At 46.3% G+C, this 19861-nt stretch overlaps 1 protein-coding gene across 1 annotated transcript; it reads right to left on the bottom strand.

Annotated features, from left to right (window-relative positions):
• Positions 1-1437: 1437 nt before the first annotated feature.
• CA4 (carbonic anhydrase 4) lies at positions 1438-17987 on the bottom strand. Its single transcript, XM_071575018.1, has 8 exons — positions 17828-17987; positions 7972-8025; positions 7418-7588; positions 5238-5416; positions 4201-4293; positions 3894-3957; positions 3608-3771; positions 1438-2466 (listed from the first exon to the last, which is right to left on the bottom strand). The coding sequence occupies exons 1-8, from the start codon at positions 17883-17885 to the stop codon at positions 2278-2280; spliced, it is 972 nt and encodes a 323-aa protein (XP_071431119.1). The 5' UTR covers positions 17886-17987; the 3' UTR covers positions 1438-2277.
• Between the last annotated feature and the right edge of the window lie 1874 nt (positions 17988-19861).

Genomic DNA, 19861 nt, shown 5'->3' with positions numbered 1-19861 from the left:
GCCACCACACTGAGTTACTGAGGAAAACACAGACCTGTCTGATCAGGTGTGATTCATGATGAAGCTGGGGCAGGAGAGGACTTAGAGAGGACTAACCCTCTTCTCAGCAGGTTTTTTCTTTCCCTTAATTTTGTTTTAATATAGTTCATAGTAAATTAATGGCTGTAAATGCTCCTCTCCATCTACATGATAAAATGAGGCACAGCCTGATGAAAACTCCCCCCTGCTTTATAATTTATCACCAACAATAAATGACAGCTGCCCCACATCCTCCATGGCTTATTCCAGTCATCCCTGAGAGCTGCCTGTGAGAGGGGAATTGCTTGGAGAATTCAGTAAATAGAGAGGGATGGTGGGCTCTTACACATGTTTATTAATACAAAAGGCAGTTCTCAGTGAGGAATGTCCCACTGCTGCCCTTTGGAACAGGAGCTCCTTGTCCTCCAGCACGTGTGTGTGTCACTGGGCCTTGTACCACGTTGCTTGTAAGTCTTGAAACAGCAACAAGACCTGAGCTTTTCAGAATTCCCCATTTATTGTGGCTTGTACAACAGCAGGAAAACAAAGCTGCAATTTGCTGTGTGCAGAGAACACCCAGATGATGTGACAGAAATCTCCAGAAAGCTGCTGATTTCAGAAACATCCCCAGGCACTGCAAGTCCCTGCCCCAGAAATGCAAACCCAACCTTAAACTTAACCCTAAACCCAACCCCAAATATTGTGAAGAAAACAGGGTGAAACAAAAGCCACATTCCTGTTCTGAAAGGGTGTTTGTAGATTCCCCTTCAGCAAGGACAAGAGAAATAAAAACTCCAGACAATTAAAATACAGGTCTCTTTCAACTTTAATATTTTGTCTATGTTTGCTCCTCAAAAGTTCTTCAGTTACATAAAAATACAGTTAAAGTATTAATCATTCCTTTAAACTTAAATAAGTGGATTTGCTTTCCCATGTGTGTTTTTACAGCTTATATTATTGATTGATAAATATGAAAATAGTTCCCCCCCTGTTTTTATTCCTTTGGTGAGCTGTGGTTACTCTCCCTGCCAGGGTGACCCTGAAAATGGCCCAATAACTGCAGTATAAAGTCATCTCTGCAAACATTGCCCTAAAGGAAGAAACAATACAAGTCTGCTAATATGAAATCCTATTTTGGTGTGGCCAGAATCTAAAATTCTAAAAGCTGTAATATATTATAATACAAGGAAACCCTATTCACCAGTGCATTTTCTGTAACTAATTGGGTCAGATCTGAAAGTATCAGTTCAAATCACAATTTTCTTGGAAACACTTTAGTGAGTCTTTGCCATGTGTGAATATTTCAGGTATGTTATTTATATATATATATATATATATATATATATATATATATATATATATATATATTTATATTTATATATATATATATATATATCTGACAGAAATATATATGTATAAGAGCCATTTCTTGAGCTGTTCCATTTTATCAGGAAAAAAACCTGTATAAAGGATCCTCAGAGTGTCATGTTTCAAATGCAGCCTCCAAAGAGAGGAATTCCCACAGATGTGCCACTGCTCCCTGTTCTCTCTGGCACATCACAGTGGCCTTGGCATCCCAGAGAAGGATGAATAAATAACAGAGAAACCTGATAGCCAGAGTGAGGGGAGCAGGGGAAAGGATTCCAATATCCTTCTCTGGAATTAATTTGGACACTCTGAAGGAGCAGGGGGATTTTTGTGTTAACTGGGGTCTGTCACAGACCCCTCCTTGCAGAGGATCACCCAGATGGTGCTCCATTGCATGGGGGTGTTTTCCCTTTGCTCTGTGTTGTACCTTCAGGTGGGACAATGTGGGATTACAGGAATTACTGCAGTGTTACTGCCAAAATTGCAGTGTGGAGTGTAAACATACCCCAAACAAACCCCTTCATAGGCACTTAGGAACAGATTCCTGTGGAGAGCCCTCTGTGCTGCTGGGTGAGTGTCCTCCCAGGGGCTGTTAAACCACAGCCTGGCAGATAAGCCATCCTAACGTTTTCTTTGGTTTATTTTCAAATTGAGTCTCCATAGCTTGATGTTACAGTTCCTTTGAACTCTGGGGCTTTAGTGCAGTGGGTTTCATGTCCTACAGGAGCAGCACAGTCCTTGGTCAAAGCTGAGGAGGACGAGGGTACACTCAGTGCTGAGCCACCATCCTTGAGCTGGGAGTTAGAGAGGCTGCTTGATACAAAGACCCACCAACAGCAACGATAACAACAACAAAAAAAAGCCCCAGAGGTTGGATGAGGTGAGGAATGTTCATTGGGAAGCAGAGCTCAGGATGTAGGTGAGCGCCAGGAATGCCAGGAGGAGCTTGGCCGTGGGCAGGAGGGCGCTGGCACCGGACCAGGACACCCTGCGCCCGTTCAGGGGCTGAGCAGGGCGGAAATTCTCCGTCATGGGAGTGGAGTTCTTGCCATCAAAGTGCAGCGCTGCAAACTGGGCAAGCTGAGGGCAGGGAAGGAAAGAACAGGTCGTTAAATCCTTGTCCCGTAAGAGCCGGGAACTGGGGAGGGACAAACGCGTGGGTTTGAACCACGTGGAGGCAGCAAACCTTGCAGGAAACACTTTGCCAGAGGTCACCAGCAGATGACTTCTGTCAGCCCTGGGAATCAGGGGGACTTCCCTTCTGGGTGAGCCAAAGGCTCTGCTCACCTCAGGAACCTGGTGACCCCCGTCCTGGTGACGCACACGGTCCTGTCCTTGCCCACCAGGGCGCAGGGAGACGAGGTGGGAGCACAAGGGTGTCTGTCTGCTCCAAAGCTGTGACTGCACTGGGGGATGCTGAGCTGGGCCTGAGTGAGCCCTGTCTGTGACTTAGGGGGCTGGAGGGACACTGGGGGCACACTGGGGGGACACTGGGGGCACACTGGGGGCACACTGGGGGGACACTGGGAGCACAAAGGGAGCACACTGGGGGCACACTGGGGGCACACTGGGGGCACGCTCGGGGGACACTGGGAGTACACTGTGAGTACACTGGGGCCACACTAGGGGCACACTGGGGGCACACTGTGGGCACACTTGGGGGACACTGGGAGCACACTGTGAGTACACTGGGGGCACACTGGGAGCACACTGGGAGCACACTGGGAGCAAGGAGCTGACACACAGGCTGGCTCTCAGCCGGGCTGGGCAGTCTTGGGACAATCTGTGTTTTCGAGGCACTCATGATTCAACCTCCTGTTCCTCTCCACAGGTCAAAAAGGGGCTGCTTAAAGCTGGTGCTGACAGGCTCAACGCTTGGATTTGGAATTCTGCTCTGGTCTGCTGCCAATGGGAGGAGAGCCCTGCAGTTTGGGAGTGAGCAGGTGACAGCAGTGGAAGTGGCGCTGACGAAGTGCTGAGCTGGGCCATTACCTGTGGGGTTTTCTTGGCTTTCTTTTCCCATCGTCATTTCCCCTTCCTTCCCCCTTTCCTGCCATTTTCTGAGGGCTGATTTAACAGGGTCAATCAGCTGGCACTGGGGACTGTGTTCAGGCTGATGCCAAGTGGGTGTGTGTTCAGGGTAAGGCAGTGGAGCAGCTGGTTGGGGGTGTCACACCAAGTGGGCACAGCAGACCCTCCAGGCCACCCCTCTGTGGCTCACCTGGGGAAGGCTGAGCTCCACTGGCTTCTCAAAGATTGTCCAGATGACCCCCTCGTGGCAGTCAGGGGTGGTGAGGGAGCCCTCATAGCGATAGAACCTCCCAAGGTCCTCCTCAGGTGGGAGAAGGGAGCTCAGCGGCAGAGGCTCAATCTGTGCTGTTTGCCCTAAACAAGTCACAGGGAAATGCTGTTTGTAACACTTGTGGCTGCAGGTTTTGTTCACGCTGATCCCCACACGTGCCTTCCACCCCACACAGCTTATGAGCCCCCTGGCACAAGTGTCTTACCTTTGTATTGAATGTTCTCTAACTCATTTAGTAGAGGTGCATAATTTTTGTTTTCTTCGTCGACCTGAAACGGAAATACTTTGATTCCAAATCACGTCTTTCTCAACAACTGGGTGCTTTAAATTAATTGTGAATTAAACAGAGAAGAACCACAAGGGCAAAAATCACCAGCCAGCAGGATGTAGGAAAGGCTAGAGGAATTAGGTGCTGGCACAATGCCTGCAGAAGACATAATATTGACATAAACAGTCACTCAGCCAAAATTCTGGTGGATTTGAGAGGGACAATTAAAAATGTGACTGCCTACCTTTATAAAGAAGGCTAACACAGCCAAACCATCCTTGTATTTCTTGGCTTCTGTTACATCTGAGACATCTTCTCTTATGTGGACAAGGTGCAGCTGTAACACAAAGTCAAGGCCAATTACTGGCTTATTTTCCTCCTTGTGGAGATGTTTTCTCTGCCCCTGCACTGCCAGGGGGGCAGAGCTGCTGGTGGGGACAGGCAGCTCCTGAGCCCTGACCTGGGGCAGGAACTGTGCAATTAGTTAATTTGGAGCTTCCCCAGCAGCAATGGAATCATGGCAGGCCCCTCCCCAAGAGCTGAAGTGCTCTGTGTTCCCCTGCCCTCTGTTCCCTGTGTGTGGAACTGGCAGATCATTCCATGGTGAGAAGGGAGGGTGGTTTCCTCCCACCACTCCTGGTGGCTCTGCACTGGTGCCTTGTCTTGCTTTAAAGAGAATCTGGGGGTTGGTTGCACAGGTTGCAATCCCAGAAATGAAGCTGAACAAGCAGTGGGAAAACAATTCACCACTGAGCTTCCAAACAGATAAATTATGTTTAACATGTCTCTTCTCCCAGGCACTCAGCAATAGGACAAGGGGGCACGATGGGCTCAAGCTCTGCCAGGGGAAATTGAAGTTGGAGAGCAGAAAAAAATTCTTTGGAGAGAGAGTGCTCAGGCACTGGAATGGGCTGCCCAGAGAGGGGGTGGATTCCCCATCCCTGGAGGTTTTTAACCTGAGCTTGGCCGTGGCACTGAGTGCCATGATCTGGTAAAGGGACTGGAGTTGGACCAAGGGTTGGACTTTATGATCTCAGAGGTCTTTTCCAACCCAATCCATTCTAAGAGGGCAATTAGACAATCCCAAATGCAGCTTTGGAGGTTGCTCTGTGCCTTTGCCCTGCACAACCAGCGTGTTTCCCTGTGTGTTCTGCTCACTTGGCCTCACTCCTACATTCCCACAGACTTCCCTGGGAGATCTGGCCAATGGCTTTTGGGAAGAGTGTCTTTAAAAGGCAGAGTTGTGGGGTGCAGTCCATGTTCCCGAGCAGCACCACCCACCTCCATGGCATATTTCTCCCCATCTATGCTGTGCTCGGAGCCAGGGATGAATTGCTGCCCCCCTGGGGGGCTTGGCTGCACACTTGGCACTCCCCAGTGCAAATGGAATTCCACTGCCTTGTATCTTCTTGCCAGGCCTCCTCCTCCAACTTTAGGGGATGAGTCCAGCGTTACTTTAACTGGGGAAAACACAACAGTTGTTTTAAGGAAAAAAATCAGATCATACATTGATAGTATGTGAGAGCAGAGATTCAAATTTGTTCAAAGTTCTGGCTTGGTTTTTCATACCAAATGTCGCAGAAATTCAGCTCTGCAGAAACTGAACTCTTGAAAATTATAGCTGAGTTTAATTGGAAAGAATTATAACTATTGTGCCCTCAGGAGTCAGAGCTTCTTAGACCTTTCAGAATACCCTCTATTCCCTCATTTTTTGTCTAGGAAAACACCCTCTATCAAAGTATTTTTGGAAGTGTATTTGATCACAGTTTATCTGGGTTTTAGCCATTGTTTTAATCTCTTGTTATCTGAACTGTAAGATTTCTTTTAGGCAGGATCTGAAGATATTCTGTTATAATTTAGAGTAGTTCTGCAATTTAAGCCTGAGCATCTGAGCCATTATATCTGTTTAATGTGATGTTTGTTCTGCTGTTGGCAGCAAAACAAAACGTTCTCAGGAGATGCTCTCCCAGGCAGACACCATCACTCCCTCGCTGTCTTTGAGGTGTATTTTTAAATGTTACTTATTGAGATCTCCACATTAAACACAGCACTTCTCTTTGCACAGGAGAACTCCGGATTGCAGCCCCGGAGAGTTCGTTTCTGCCCTGAATTCCAAATGAACTTGGAGCTTGGGTGAGTCACCGAGTTCCGCTGCTTCTTTATCTGTAAATGGGTGAGTCACAAATCTCTGAGCTTTGTTTGTTTGGCTTGTGAGGCCTTTGAGACGCTGCCCTTTGCTATCTGCCCATCACCGAGCACAAGGACAGCCTAATCTCACCTGGAGCTCCTAATTGCAGCTGTAATTTAGGCAATCACTGTCCGGGTGCCGTCCCCATTTAGCTCAGCAATTGGTTGCCCTCAGAAGGAAGAACTTAAAACCCTAATCCTGCAGGGCTGGGGAGGAGGAGAGTTCTGAGCAATCCTTATAAATACAAATTTTGGTGTAAAAGGGGCTGTAATGTGGACATTGTGGAATATCACTCTGCAATGGGAGAGTCATCAATCCAAATTTCAGTGAAAAGTCGAAACATGCCTTTTCCTTCTGCTCTGTCACTACCAATGTTTCAAACCAGAACCTCTGGCTGTTAAAATCTCCCCAGCAGCCTCCCTGCCTTTCTGCTTGAAGTCAAGGAATATTTGCCACTTGTTGCTTTCTGCTTCAAGAATTTGGCTGTCAAAATAACCCAGGGTAGGATTTTAAGAACGCCTCGAGACGATTTAAAAATAGACAGACCACAGATTTATTTTTCAAGCTGAAGTAATTGAAGATAATTTTGTTGAAGCATCATCATTATCTTCGTGAAGCATCTTAGGAGGAAGTGCAACAGTTCTAAATGACTTTGCACTGATTCACTGTTTACTGAATCAATAAGTAGCTGATCAACACACTCAGATTACTTCTGTGTGCAGAGGAAACAGGTTTAAAGCAGAGAAGATTTGAGCTCATTATTTAAAGGGCTGGTAAGACACACGCACTGGGAGCCACCGCTGGAATGACCATCCTAGATTATGTTTTCCTTCAGCACAATTCTTTGTGCAGAAGCAGAGTTGGAAAGGGCAAAGCCAGAAATGAAGGATTTCAGAGCATTCAGGAGGGAATGATATAACTCTGCCCAAAGGGTTGTCCTGAACCCCTCAATCCACTCACAGCCCAGTCCTGGAGGTTGTTTGGGTTGGAAGTTCCCTGGACATCTTTGTTTCTACACATGTATGGAAACAACTTCTGCTGAGACACTCTAGAGTACAGAATCTTGTAATTCCCACAAATCCCCCAGGGGGTCTTAGCTCGGGCAGTGTCCTGAAAGTTTCCCTTCTGAGATCCAGGGGTGGTATCTGATTTGTGCCTCTGTGCTGCTGCCCAGCAGCAGGGACACCCCACCCCCTGCCCAGGACACGCCAAAGTGAGGGGCTGCCTCCAAGGGAAGGCACAAATAAATCCCAGAATATTGGGCAGTACTTGCCTGTGTGTCCATTGTTTTCCACCTGCCACTTTGAAGACCCTTTCCTATCATATCCCTCAAAGGTCAGAGGCTTCAGGCTCTTGTCATAGACGACATTTCTGGTGAGGATGTTGATGGGGGACTGTCTGTCCCCCTTGCAGGTGACATCTGTCAGGTGCCATTGAGGAGGGTCTGGCTCAGAATGAAGAAAACAATTTTTCCTGTAGACAGCAAGTCCTTCATAAAGCCAACGCCCCCCAGCCAATGTATTCTTGCTTGGGAAATTGGAGACATCACCCCAAAGCACAGGGGTGACTTTTCCCTGGAGCACACTTGGAGTTATTTTTGTATTTGTAGCATTTCCCTTGGTTGAAACAAACCCCTCACCACAACCCCTGGTGTCTTCAAAATACCCTCCCTCAGGCATCCTGTTTAGCATTTATGTGGACATAAAACATGGCCATGCAGCACTAAATGCTGAGTTGTGTGAAGTTTTGCATTATTTCTCTCAAGAGCCCCTTTGCAAAGCAGGAGACTCGTTAAGGGCATTGGAGGAACAGCTTGGTTGGCAATACCTTCACACTCTGGGTGCTCACACTTCTGGGACCGGTAACACCAGTGGCTTCCCACTGAAAAAAACCAAAGAAATAAAATGTTCAGAATTAGGTAAATGACAAGCTGTGCAAAATGTGCCCCCAAAAGCAGCAGGGACGTGGGTTGGCAGCTTGGGAGACTTGGAGAGTGATGGCTGGGTACAGGTTTTTGAGAACTTTTTGGATTTTCCTGCCCAGTTTTCTTAGGGTGGGATATTTCATTTCTTAAATAATAAACAGTGAAGGCTGGCAGAGGGGAGGGCTTGAGCTGTAAGGAACTCTTTAGTTGCTGAGGCTCCTCAGCAGCGAGTCCAGTTGTGTTCTGATGTCCAGTAACTCAGAGATCCTGAAACCCTGCAGGGAACAGCTCTGCCCTCTGAAGGTTTTCTGGGCTTCATTGAACCAGTTCACATCTGTTGATATTCCCCCCAAACCAGCACTAGCAGGAGTCATTGGGACTCTGGGTGGGTTCTGAATTATTGGGTTTTCAAACTTTGGCTTCCACACCTTCTTGAGGCAAAAGTTCTGCATTGAATACACATAATGTTAAACTGAATTTCCTTTATCAGTTCTGCACTTGCCAACCTTCCTTAGACTTGTAAATTCATTTATGCAAGAGGGCTGATTTCATTTTCTTCCAGGAACTATTTTAAAGGTTACTTGGTGCAATAAGGAATTTTAAGAAATTAAGGATCTTCCTGTAAAACCTGAAGGGTCTTTAGTCTGACTCAGGTGGGATCCATCCCATGTAGGTGGCTGCAGAAATTTTCAACAGGACACCTGAATTTTGCTGTTCCATTGTCAGAAGAAATGCAAAATTCAGAGGGGAAGAGCTGATTTCACTGAAGTAAGTGTTGATCCAGCCAGGAAAGGAGGGAATGTTTTGATTGTCACACGTTGCTTTGGTGGCTCTTTGTGACAGTTCTAGACTTGAAAAGGACTTGGACGGGAATAGTTCTCTTACATTACTGAATTTTAACCCATAACAATTCAAAGCCTCTTGTAATCATGATTAATACCACAGCTCCTCTTTTCTTATGATTAGTAAATTACAGACATTTCAGGCAAATCGATTTTAAGGATTGTTGTGGAGGAGTCCTGTCATTAGATTGTTAATTAACATAATTTGTAATTCATGATGCACTTGCTGGAAGGCTCCTGGTGGCTTTTAACACCTTTATCTTGGTATCAGTAGCAAAGAAATCCATCCATTAAGGATGGAAAAGTTATAACCAAAGCCTGGATATAAAACGTGGGTCACCACAGCCCAGAGGGGACAAGGTGTGACAGTCAATGGAGCCTTGAAAACATGGAGAGTTTCAGTTTTTCTTTCACAGAAACTAAATTTATGCTGAAAACTACAAATAATGTTGACTCACTTTGTAGTTTAGTAATACTGAGAGGGAAAGTAAACAACATTGTCAGTTTGTGTTGGAAGAACCGCAGGGATTTCTCTGTTGTTGTTCCACTAACATTTTTTAATTATCCAAAAGTCGGTCTTGAAAAGGTTTTGGTTTTTTTGACAGACTTTTAAACACACTCAAAACTTCACTTTTTGGAACTGATTGTTGCATTTCTCCAGCAGGGCTGAGCTTTCCCATCCCCCTGGGACACAGCAGAGCACAGAACGTCACCAAGGGCCTTAATTGATATTTTAATCAATAAATGCCTAAAGAATACCAGGTAAGGAGATCTTCACATGCCTGGTTATGTTCCCTGTCAGTGTTTGCACAGATAAATAACTTCAGGCATATTTTTGGCTACTCAGTGGTCAGCTTGTGCTGTAACAATTCCACACCAGCACTCTGGGATTGGGAATTTCATGGTAATTTATCCATGAAACAAACCTTTAGGATAAAAACAAACTGCACAGCAGGAATAACCTGGACAGGAGAGGACAGTCCCCCTGCAAAGATTTGCACCACTGTTGTGCCAATCCAATTTTCCAGTCAACAGGATTTACAATTAGGAGTAAGTGAGGCAAGTTCGTTGAGGACGAGGTTGTGGAGCTTTGAAACTGTGACTGTGGAGCCACAAAACCCAAAGACAGGCACAGGAGACACTGAGGGAACGTAAAGATGAGCAGATCATGTTGTCAGGGGTCCCGAGTTGGTGTTTATAGCAGGGGAGTGAATGGAAATGGGTTGTGGAGCCTTTTCCTGCCGAGTCCACATCCCACCCTTCTCAAACAAAGCAGGCACTGACTTTTCACCACCCCAACAAGTATTTGGCAGGTTCTCCCAAAGAAACTGGGGGTTTCAACCCCTTCTTAGCAGTCTGACACTATGAGCACACTGAAAATCTTTCAGCCATGGCATCGAGATGAAGGGGAGAAAAAGATCTTAAAAATAAAATTTTCAAAATCCAGCCCTCAGTGGCTGCAGCTGCCCCACATCCAGCACTCAGCAATATTCACCCTTCTGTTGAATCCTGACTAATGGGTAGTGTCTGATTTTTGCAAGGTTTCCACCGAATTCCTGACGTCTGTGAGCAAACAATGTGTGATTTCCATCACGTCCTTATCTCATGGAGGTGGATGGTATCAGTGAAGAACAGGATATAAACTCAGCATTTCATTAAAAGGGGACCCTAAGGCTGTTAAACCTCAAACAATGAGCTAATTAAACATTACAGAATACCTGAGCAAACACTGGATTAATGTTTCTTGTGAATTAGATATTTTTTTTGGTTGCCAGTAATGGAACATTGGAGAACAAGATCTTTTGTGTAGTTACTTCTCAGAAGGAACTTCACTGCCTTCCCCTGAGTCACTTTTACAAGGAAAATTTGCCTTTGGATTTTGTCTGAGTCAGGTGTGATTCCTCCTTCCCTTGCACCACAATGGTTCTTTTTTCCCCTGAGCTTTATGGCTTTATTTCTGCAGTCAGGAGGAAAGGTCCTTGTCCCAGGCAGTCAGTTGTCTGTGTCTCAGGCATGATTAGCTCCCAGGGTGCGTTGGCTGCTCTGGTTTAATTGCCGGAGCGGCTCCTGCCGCTTCCCTGGGGACGCTGCTCTGCACTCTATGAGCCTTCACTGTCAGGAAATGTTTCCTGTGGAATAGCTTACATTTTCCACTTGCTTATCTGCATCCCATCACTCCTAGAAATATCACTGGACCACCCTAAACAATTCTTTTCCCTCCCTGCTGTTTACAGCATTCAAATAGTTCTCCTACAATCTGTAATTCCTGTTCTTGCTTCACCCATCCTTTGTCCCATCTCTTGACAACTTCGCCTTCCCCTTCCCACCGTTTCCACTTCCAAGTCTGTCATCCCTCTTTCTCTGACCTCCCTTTCTGTCCCAACCCACCCTGCTCTGCCCTCCCCTGATGCTCCTTCAGCCAAACCTCAGCTCCCCCATTCTCGTTCCTGTTATTTGTTTCATTGCAGCAAAAAGCAGGTTTTTCAATGTTTTAGGGTGAGGCTTTTGTTTGGTTTTTGTAGCTGAGGTGCTGAAATCATTGCAGTGAGAGATAGATAGATAGATAGATAGATAGATAGATAGATAGATAGATAGATAGATAGATAGATACAGATGGATGGATGGATGGATGAATGGATAGACAGATAGAGAGAGATGATAGACAGAGGCAGACAGACAGATGATAGATAGATAGATAGATAGATAGATAGATAGATAGATAGATAGATAGATAGATAGGCTTGCTATAACACCAACTGTATCTCACTCTTACATTGGATTAAGGATCCCTGATTTAAGCAGAGCTGTACTACACCACAGGTGTCAGATTGACTTTACTGACTTTAATTTAGGACTGAGCTGGGCTGGAGGCTCCTCTCCCTCCCCAAAGTTCAGGACAGTCAGATTTAGGGAGTCTCTCTTGGCAAGTGAGCAATCCTACTTATCTCTGTTTCTTCCTTGTCAAACTTACAACTGGTTTCCTGACCAAAGCTGTTTCTTGGCACCGGCACCAGCTGGAAAACAATACAATTACGTATTGTTTTCATTTCATTGTAAACGTTTCCAATTGTTTTAGCTATCAAGGCAGGTCTGGAAGCTTGAGGGAGACAATTCCTGCAGTTGAGAACTCCCTCTCCTGCTCACCAGCAGCGGATGGACAGCGCTGGGGCAGGGCAGGGAGCCAGCCCGGAGCAGCTGCCAGGGCGCTATTGTGCGATCGAGGAAAAGACCCTTCAGCTCTTTGGACCATGCTCAGACTGCCTGAATTCCATAAAAGTTCTGAAATGTGCCTTGTCCTACTTGTTGCCTGTTTGCTGCCCTACTTGGACCTGCAGAGGCTCCTCTGAGCCAGTGCCTGGGACAGCAGTGCTCAGGATGGCTGAAAACACTTGTTCTTATTTACAAAAAAGTCACCAAAACAGGTTTTATCCTTCTGCCAGAGTGGCTGAAAATCACTAATTTTACGTTTGACATTAACTGTATTTAATATCTTGAAGTGTGAATGACCTTTATGCCACGAGCAGCCTGAAGTGCTGGGTCAGTAAAAATATCCTGGGCTGCTCTTTAGTTCAAATCCCATCTCCCTTTCACTGACTGACTCCTTTGTTTGCCCCTTCAGCCTCTTGTCCTGGCTGGCCATTCCGTGTTCCCTGGGACACAGGGATTGGTGCTCCTGCTGCCCTCAGTGCCAGAGCTCTCCTTCCTGCTCCATCATCCTCAGTTTGCACATCCATCCCCCAAATCCACCTTCAGCCTTGCAGCGTTTCCCGTGAAAATGGCAAAAGTGGCTCTGCACGTGATGTGGTTTTATCTTTGCCTTGTGTTGGGCTCACCCTATTTTTAGCTGGCTTTGTGAAACTTACTATTTTTAGCACAAAAGACCAAACAACTTAAGAGCAATTGTTATCTATGTTTCTAATTAATGAGATTGCTGAGCACAAACTGAGCATCTATACATAAGTCTATTTATACATTCTTAAGTATTGCACATCCTCAGGAAGCCCCAGTCAGGCCCTTTGACAGACAAAATCAGTTCCAAATGTTCACTCCTCGGTTTTTGTATCCCAACCATGTTAAAACAAGTGTTTGTGATCATCCACTGCTCTCCCCCTCACTTTCACCTCTAATTTTGTTTTTCAGAGTGATATACCTCTCTTTGCATGTACATTCCGAGCTATTTCAAGGGGAGTTACCCTTGAAAATGAGCTTTGTTGTAGTAGCATTACAAGTCACCACATCTGATCTGAGCACAGTGTTTATAACATGCACACATAAATCAGTGGCTCAGAGAAATCCTTGTCTGTACCACATCTAAACCAAAGGAAAACCCAGAGACTGAAGGACTTTAGCTCTGCCTTTTTAACATCTGCAAACTGCTTCCCTTGTGCCTGAGCCAGGAGAGTGTTTTTAGTGTGACCTGTGATCCTGGTGCAGCCTCTGCCAGAGATCTGTGTCCTCAGAAATGCTCTGCACAAAGACAGAAGTTGGGCTTTAACAAAAAAAAAAAAGAGTATCCAGGGCCAAGGTGATTTGGTTCTGTGAGGGATGTTGCCTTGCTTTGTTTAATAAAGATACAATTCAGAATATTTTAAAAGTATTTTTAAGGTTTTATTCACACAAATCACGTTGAGGCTTTACTGCCCTTTTGCAGACTTTTATGCTGAGTTTATAATGACTGATCTAATGGCTAAAAACGTGACTAAAAATCTAATAAGAGGCCACTAAATATATTCTGCAGCATAACAAGGCACCTCCTGCAGAGTCACAGACAGGGAAAGGAGTTTGTTCCTGTGGGGACAGACACTGAACTTTGCAACATGTCTTGAGCACCCAAGAGAGCTCAAGAGACAGCTGAGAGAAAGGTGTCTCACAGCAGCACCTGACCCTGAAAATGCCTTTCTGCTTCCAGCCTTGACCATCTCAGTGTAAGAGCCAGGAGGGCCCACAGGGCCAGTTTTCTTCAGGCTCGCAGGGCACGTGGGGCACCATGGAAGGGATATCCCAATTCTCACACTGACCCTTTTGCTCCAGGAGAAAGGAGAGTGTTTCTTAAGCTGAGCTGATGTCACTTGTCACCTGCATAAGGCTGCTGTGTGTGGCTTCTGCCACACTCCTGTCCTTCCCCCAGAGCTGAAGGGCAGCAGGAGGCAGCCCTGGAATCTTGGATGCAGCTGAAAGATGAGGTGATGCAGCACATTGCAGTTCTGCCCCGGGTCAGCTCCAGCGTGTTCAATCAAATTGATGACTCTGGAGTGTTCTGCTGGCCAGGCTGATCCCTAAATGCAGCATCAGGAATGTGATTGGGGCCACTGTGTCCCTGGAGAGCTGCCCACTCCTTGTGTGTCCCCAGCACCGAGGCAGGGAACAGGGAGGGCTGGACAGGAGCTGGGATGCCCTTGGGTGCATCAGCTGAGTAAAAATCCTGCCTGCTGAAGGACATTGATGGCATCTCACAGGCATGGGCTGCCTTAGGCACAGTATGGATAAAACAGAGCAGGATTCAACCCCATCCATAAGGGAGGGGGCAGCTGTGGGATTCATGTGTGATGGAGACAGCAGAGGTGGCCTTAGAACAGAACCCTTCCATGGGGAATTCTTTGAGGGGAAGTCAGGATGTGTGATGAATGTGGATGACAGCAAGACGTGCCTGCACAGCACACACCCTTTCTAAGCTCCTGCAGACTGCTGGGAAGAGGTTCAAGGCAATCCTGGCCTGACACAAAGTCATCCAGTTGTGCAACATGGATATGTCTTTGTGTCACACCTGGCAGGCTGCAGGAATGTGAGAAATCCCACACAGGACCCTCACACTGCCTTGTAACTGCTGCCTGTGATACACAGTGTTATCCTCTGCCTGCTGGGCTTGGTTCTCTGTGCCCCAGAAGGAAACAGTGGGAATCTCTTGCTCTCAGTGCACACTCAGCATCCTGACAAATGTGAGCACTCATCTCTTGTGCTCAGTGGATCTGTGGGGATGGCAGTCCTGGGTCTGTGTGGGTCATGGTAGGCAGACTCAGGTCAACCTTTCCACCTCTTTTGGCAGCTTGAACAGTTGCAAGGGAGGAAGAGGAGGAAGCCCTAAGCAACAAATCTTCATAAAGATTTGGGAAAAAAAATCTGTTTGCACTGAGAGAGTCGAGGAACCCCTTTGGGATAACTTCAGTGGTAACTTGTCAGCTGTATTTACCCATGTGTTGGGTTAGAGGGGTGGAGAGTGGGAGATTCAGGCACTTCAGACCTCCTAAAGCACCTGTGGATCACTGCCTAAAGCAGCTGTGACTTCATGCCTTTTCTCTCTGTTCTAGGTCTTGCACTGCTGTTATTATTCTTCTCTCTGAATGACCTGAAACCACAACTTCTCATCCCACAGTGTGTCTGAGGGCACCAACATCCCAACTTTGCCAAGCCTCACATGGACTTGGAACACAACCACAAACGTGTGTGTGCAATCCACACTATTGGAAGTGGAAATGGCAGAAGTTGCAGCACTTCTTTTCATGCTGCTTACAGAGGTATCTTTTGTAGGAGAATGGCCCTGAGGAAGGCCCAGAGTGAGAACTGGCTGACGTCAATGTCCGCATGGTTATGTAAATTTTATGTTCCTCAAAGTATGTGAGCAGAAATATAGAAAATTAGAAGAATCATGTTCTATCATGCATCAATCTTGTGGAGCACCAGAGCATGGAGTGTGGGAGATTGTCTCCTCATGGCTGAGTCCTGGTCTGTGATAAAGTAAAAGGTTAAAACGTGCTGGGGTTCATTCCATTCCTCTTGAAGAAAATTAGATCTCAGTAACACATGGAGCTTGCTCTAACCCCACCCCAAAGCTGCTGGATGGATGTGTATTCCTGTTTTTGTGAATGGCCCTGGGCTGAATCTACCATTAACAAAACCTCTCTCAAAAGATTTGGGATATTTCTGCAGGAATTTGCAGACCTTTTGCCTCTTCTGCCCAACACCAGCCCCAGAGGATCACTGGGCTCTCAAAGGACCCAAACAAGCCCTCTGAGGTGCATCAGTGCAGCTGTAAAAGGCATGGGAATACCCTTAGACCTGTGTGAGTCAGTGGATGAGGGGCTGGACAGGGGTTTGAGGCAGGTGGTCTCTCTGTCTGGTGCAGGTGGGTGCACCAAAGCACCCCCTCTCCCCTCTGGGAGAACAGGGAGAATGAACCCTCCTTTCCTACACAGCACTGCAAGGACTATTAGTAAATTCAAAACACAGGTGCTTTGATATTAGGGCAGGTCAAAGCTGAAAGCAATGGGCAAGATTAGCAATCAGTCATTTGCCTACTTAAGTGTGGGGAGTTCTGAGCTGCCCAGATTGGAACAGCCCAGGTGGAGGTGGGTTAAATGAGCTGAGCAGTGACTCTCACTCGAGCTGGTTCTGAAAAGGGGCATGACAGAAAAGAAATGCTTATTTTTTAAAAAAGATCCCTTCTGAATATAACAAGAAATAATTTCAGCTGATTCTCAAAAGTGGAGGTTTCTTGAGATGTGCAGCCTTTAACTTAGTATAATGTATCCTGTGAAGGTTCTGCCTCAGGAAAGGTTTGGAGAAGAAGGTGGAGAGAGCAGGTTTCTTTTGTGTTAGTAACTGTAGTTTGGCTCTGCATTCAGGGGGAAAAGTGGAAATAATCAGGACAGGGGGACAAAACCCACCAACAAAATGTTACGTGCATCCCTGATACTGCTTTCATCAGCTAATTATTACCACTAATCTAATAAAGTCCTAGAGGTTTTCTAGATAGCCATTCAAGTTTCCATAATACATTCCTTAATAGAACAGCAAATTTAGCAAAGTGTTAACCAGTCAGTAATCAATACTAAGCAAATACTCATTGCAGACTTTGGAACAGCAAAGACTCTTTGTGTTTCTGTTTACCTGACCCACGTGTGGGAAGCCTCTGGGCACAGAAGACCTATGAAATGGGGACTAAAGGAGAGGGGAGGCATCAGGACTGTCAGGTGAGAATCTGGAAAAGCCAAGCTACTGAGTCACTGAGAGTTAATTAAGAACAGAGAAATAAAACAGGGGAACCCCGTCAGTTACCCCAGTGCTCAGCCTGGGCTCCTTAAGGCGCTCTGTGAGCACCTCTGTTGTCTGAGATCTGGCAGCTGAACCTTGGTCTGCTTTAAAACCATCTCCCTTTAAGGGACTTTGGTGCAGAGCTTCCCTCTGATACCTCTGATAATATTGTATCTCCCTTTTCCTTATTGCACTCTGGTCTAGTTTAGTGCAAACAATAGACCCTTCATCCCTTTGAAGAACTGCAGTGTTTGATTGTGAGGCTGTGTGCCTGGCTTTGCATGGGAAAGGGGATTTGTTCAGTGTTGCTGCATTGCTGATTCAATAGAAGCATAAAAAACCTTCTGCATTTTTCAATACTAATTATAGGTGGCTGTTTAATCGAGCCATGGAGTAAGTGCACACTGTACTTATAGTGCCCAGGGAGCAAAAATAGATGGGGCTGCTGGGCTGATGCAGCAAAGACATATTGCTCATTCTCTCTCAGCAGGATTTCACCTTATACCATAAACAGCAAAGCAATAGGAGAGGAAAACTCAAGCAAGCTATTTGGTGTAAGTTTTAACAAGTTTTACAGGCAAAGAAATTATGTTTCGAGATAAATGCACATGTATAATTAGCTGTAGATATCAAGTCAAACCTCATTGATTTTTCTTGGAGGAGGGATGCAGATAGAATCTCTAAAGGTGAAAAAAAACACCCAAAAGCACTCATTCATTCATAAAAAAGTCTATACTTGACATTTTACCACAAATAATAAAAGAGAGAGAAATAAATAAATCCTTATTCATTTACCATATGGAAGAATCAGAGCCTGTACTGTATGTTCTGATAGTCAGAAATAAGAGTAACCTTAACAGGGGGTTATAAAGAGCAGGCAAGGACTTACCTACTGCCTCTGTCTTGAGAATGTGCAGAGAGAACAGAGCAAGGAACAGCAATTCCATTCTCTATTTTAAACGGGCTCGGTGTTGAAACCAGAATTGATTAGACTGCTCAGGATGTGATCATATTTCTGCTCTCAGTTTTATACTGGAGTAAGTACTCCAGGACAGACCTGAAAGCCATAGCAGGAAGGTGAACTCCTCCCCTTTGTAATTTCTCCAGATTGACCCTGCTCCTGATTTGCCTAAATTTATTCATTCTCTAAAATGAATGGCACAGGGAATGAGGCTCTCTGGCACTAAGCCTTGAGTGAATAACTGAGACTTTGCAACCTGTGCAAGTTTAGGAACCTACTACTAAAATGTTAGAGTTTTATTTAGTGGGAGCTTTTTCCTGACAGCCCACAGGACATTTGAATAATACATGTGTTAGGGTTGCTGTTTTCTTACCCAAGTGCCCCCCATCCCTACCCCACAACCCTCCAAACAAGTCCTCAGGATTGCAATAGATTTGTGGGACTGGAAAATGGATATTCTGTGTGATTCTCTGAAATGTTTAGTAGGTGACAAAACACCTTAATTACATAATTAAGTAATGATGTTATTTTTTAAGAAACCTTTTCCTTAACTTTCTGCTTCTGCTACTATGGTATAGCACATGCAGATTAGTTTTTGTGTCCCCTTTCCTATGTAAATGTTTTAATTCCATGTGCCCGATTCAGCGGCAGCTCCGACTCTTTGCTCAGCAAACAGAGAAGCGACACAACTGCTTTCTGCTCTCTTGTAGACACTGAATCACTTTTAATTTGGGGATGGATTTTGATACAGCTGAAGAAAACAAATGAGGGAGTAAAACAACTTCTTCTCCTTCCCCAAATGCTTCTCTGTCCGCGCCAGGTTGGGTGGAAGAAGAGCAGGATGCCCGACCCGGCGCTCCTCCGTGGAGGGGCGGGTGGAGTGAAGCGATGCTGTTCCAGCTGATCTGAGCATGCAGAGTCATCCAGCAAGGGCTGAATTAGAAAATAAGGAGCCAAGAAAGCTCTTTCTGCCTTCCCCAAGAGCTGCAGCTCCCGGGGCAAGGCCGTGGTGCCAGCAGCGGGGTGGAACGGCTCAGGACCTGCGGCGACACCGGGACCGCTGACTCACGAGCAGCTCTTTTATTCATAAAAACGAGGGCTATAAATAACCCCCAACAATGAAGATCTGCTGGGTAGTGTTTTTCCATCCTGCACTAGGCAGTTAAAGCCTGCACAGAGGATGATTTGCCTAGCACATGGTGATAAGATAAATAGTTGCTGCAGTGACGGGAACAATAAGGGAATTAGTGGCATTTTTTAACTTCCTAGCGCGGTCCCGGCGGAGCTCCCGGGGCAAGGTGCGCTCCGAGCACGTAGAGCCGCAGGGAGGGGTCAGGAGCTGTCAAACCTTCCAGGCTGTCCTTGAGACACTTCACTCTTGGCTTTTCTCTTTCCTGGGGATGGTCCTCACTGGGGATCCGAACCAATATTGATGGACTTTTCCCACTCTATTTCCGTTTAATTCTCTGAAAGCTAAAAACCTGCTCAGGACTGAGGGTTAGAAATCTTGATCTTGAAGATCAAGATTCTTGGTTTGTTCTTTTTTCTTCTTCTTTCTTTTTTCTCCCTCTCCTCTCCCTCTCCTCTCCCTCTCCTCTCCCTCTCCTCTCCCTCTCCTCTCCCTCTCCTCTCCCTCTCCTCTCCCTCTCCTCTCCCTCTCCTCTCCCTCTCCTCTCCCTCTCCTCTCCCTCTCCTCTCCCTCTCCTCTCCCTCTCCTCTCCCTCTCCTCTCCCTCTCCTCTCCCTCTCCTCTCCCTCTCCTCTCCCTCTCCTCTCCCTCTCCTCTCCCTCTCCTCTCCCTCTCCTCTCCCTCTCCTCTCCCTCTCCTCTCCCTCTCCTCTCCCTCTCCTCTCCCTCTCCTCTCCCTCTCCTCTCCCTCTCCTCTCCCTCTCCTCTCCCTCTCCTCTCCCTCTCCTCTCCCTCTCCTCTCCCTCTCCTCTCCCTCTCCTCTCCCTCTCCTCTC

Source organism: Pithys albifrons, chromosome 21, assembly GCF_047495875.1.
Source record: "Pithys albifrons albifrons isolate INPA30051 chromosome 21, PitAlb_v1, whole genome shotgun sequence".
Lineage (NCBI taxonomy): Eukaryota > Metazoa > Chordata > Aves > Passeriformes > Thamnophilidae > Pithys > Pithys albifrons.
This window is presented reverse-complemented; position numbering and strand designations above follow the sequence as displayed.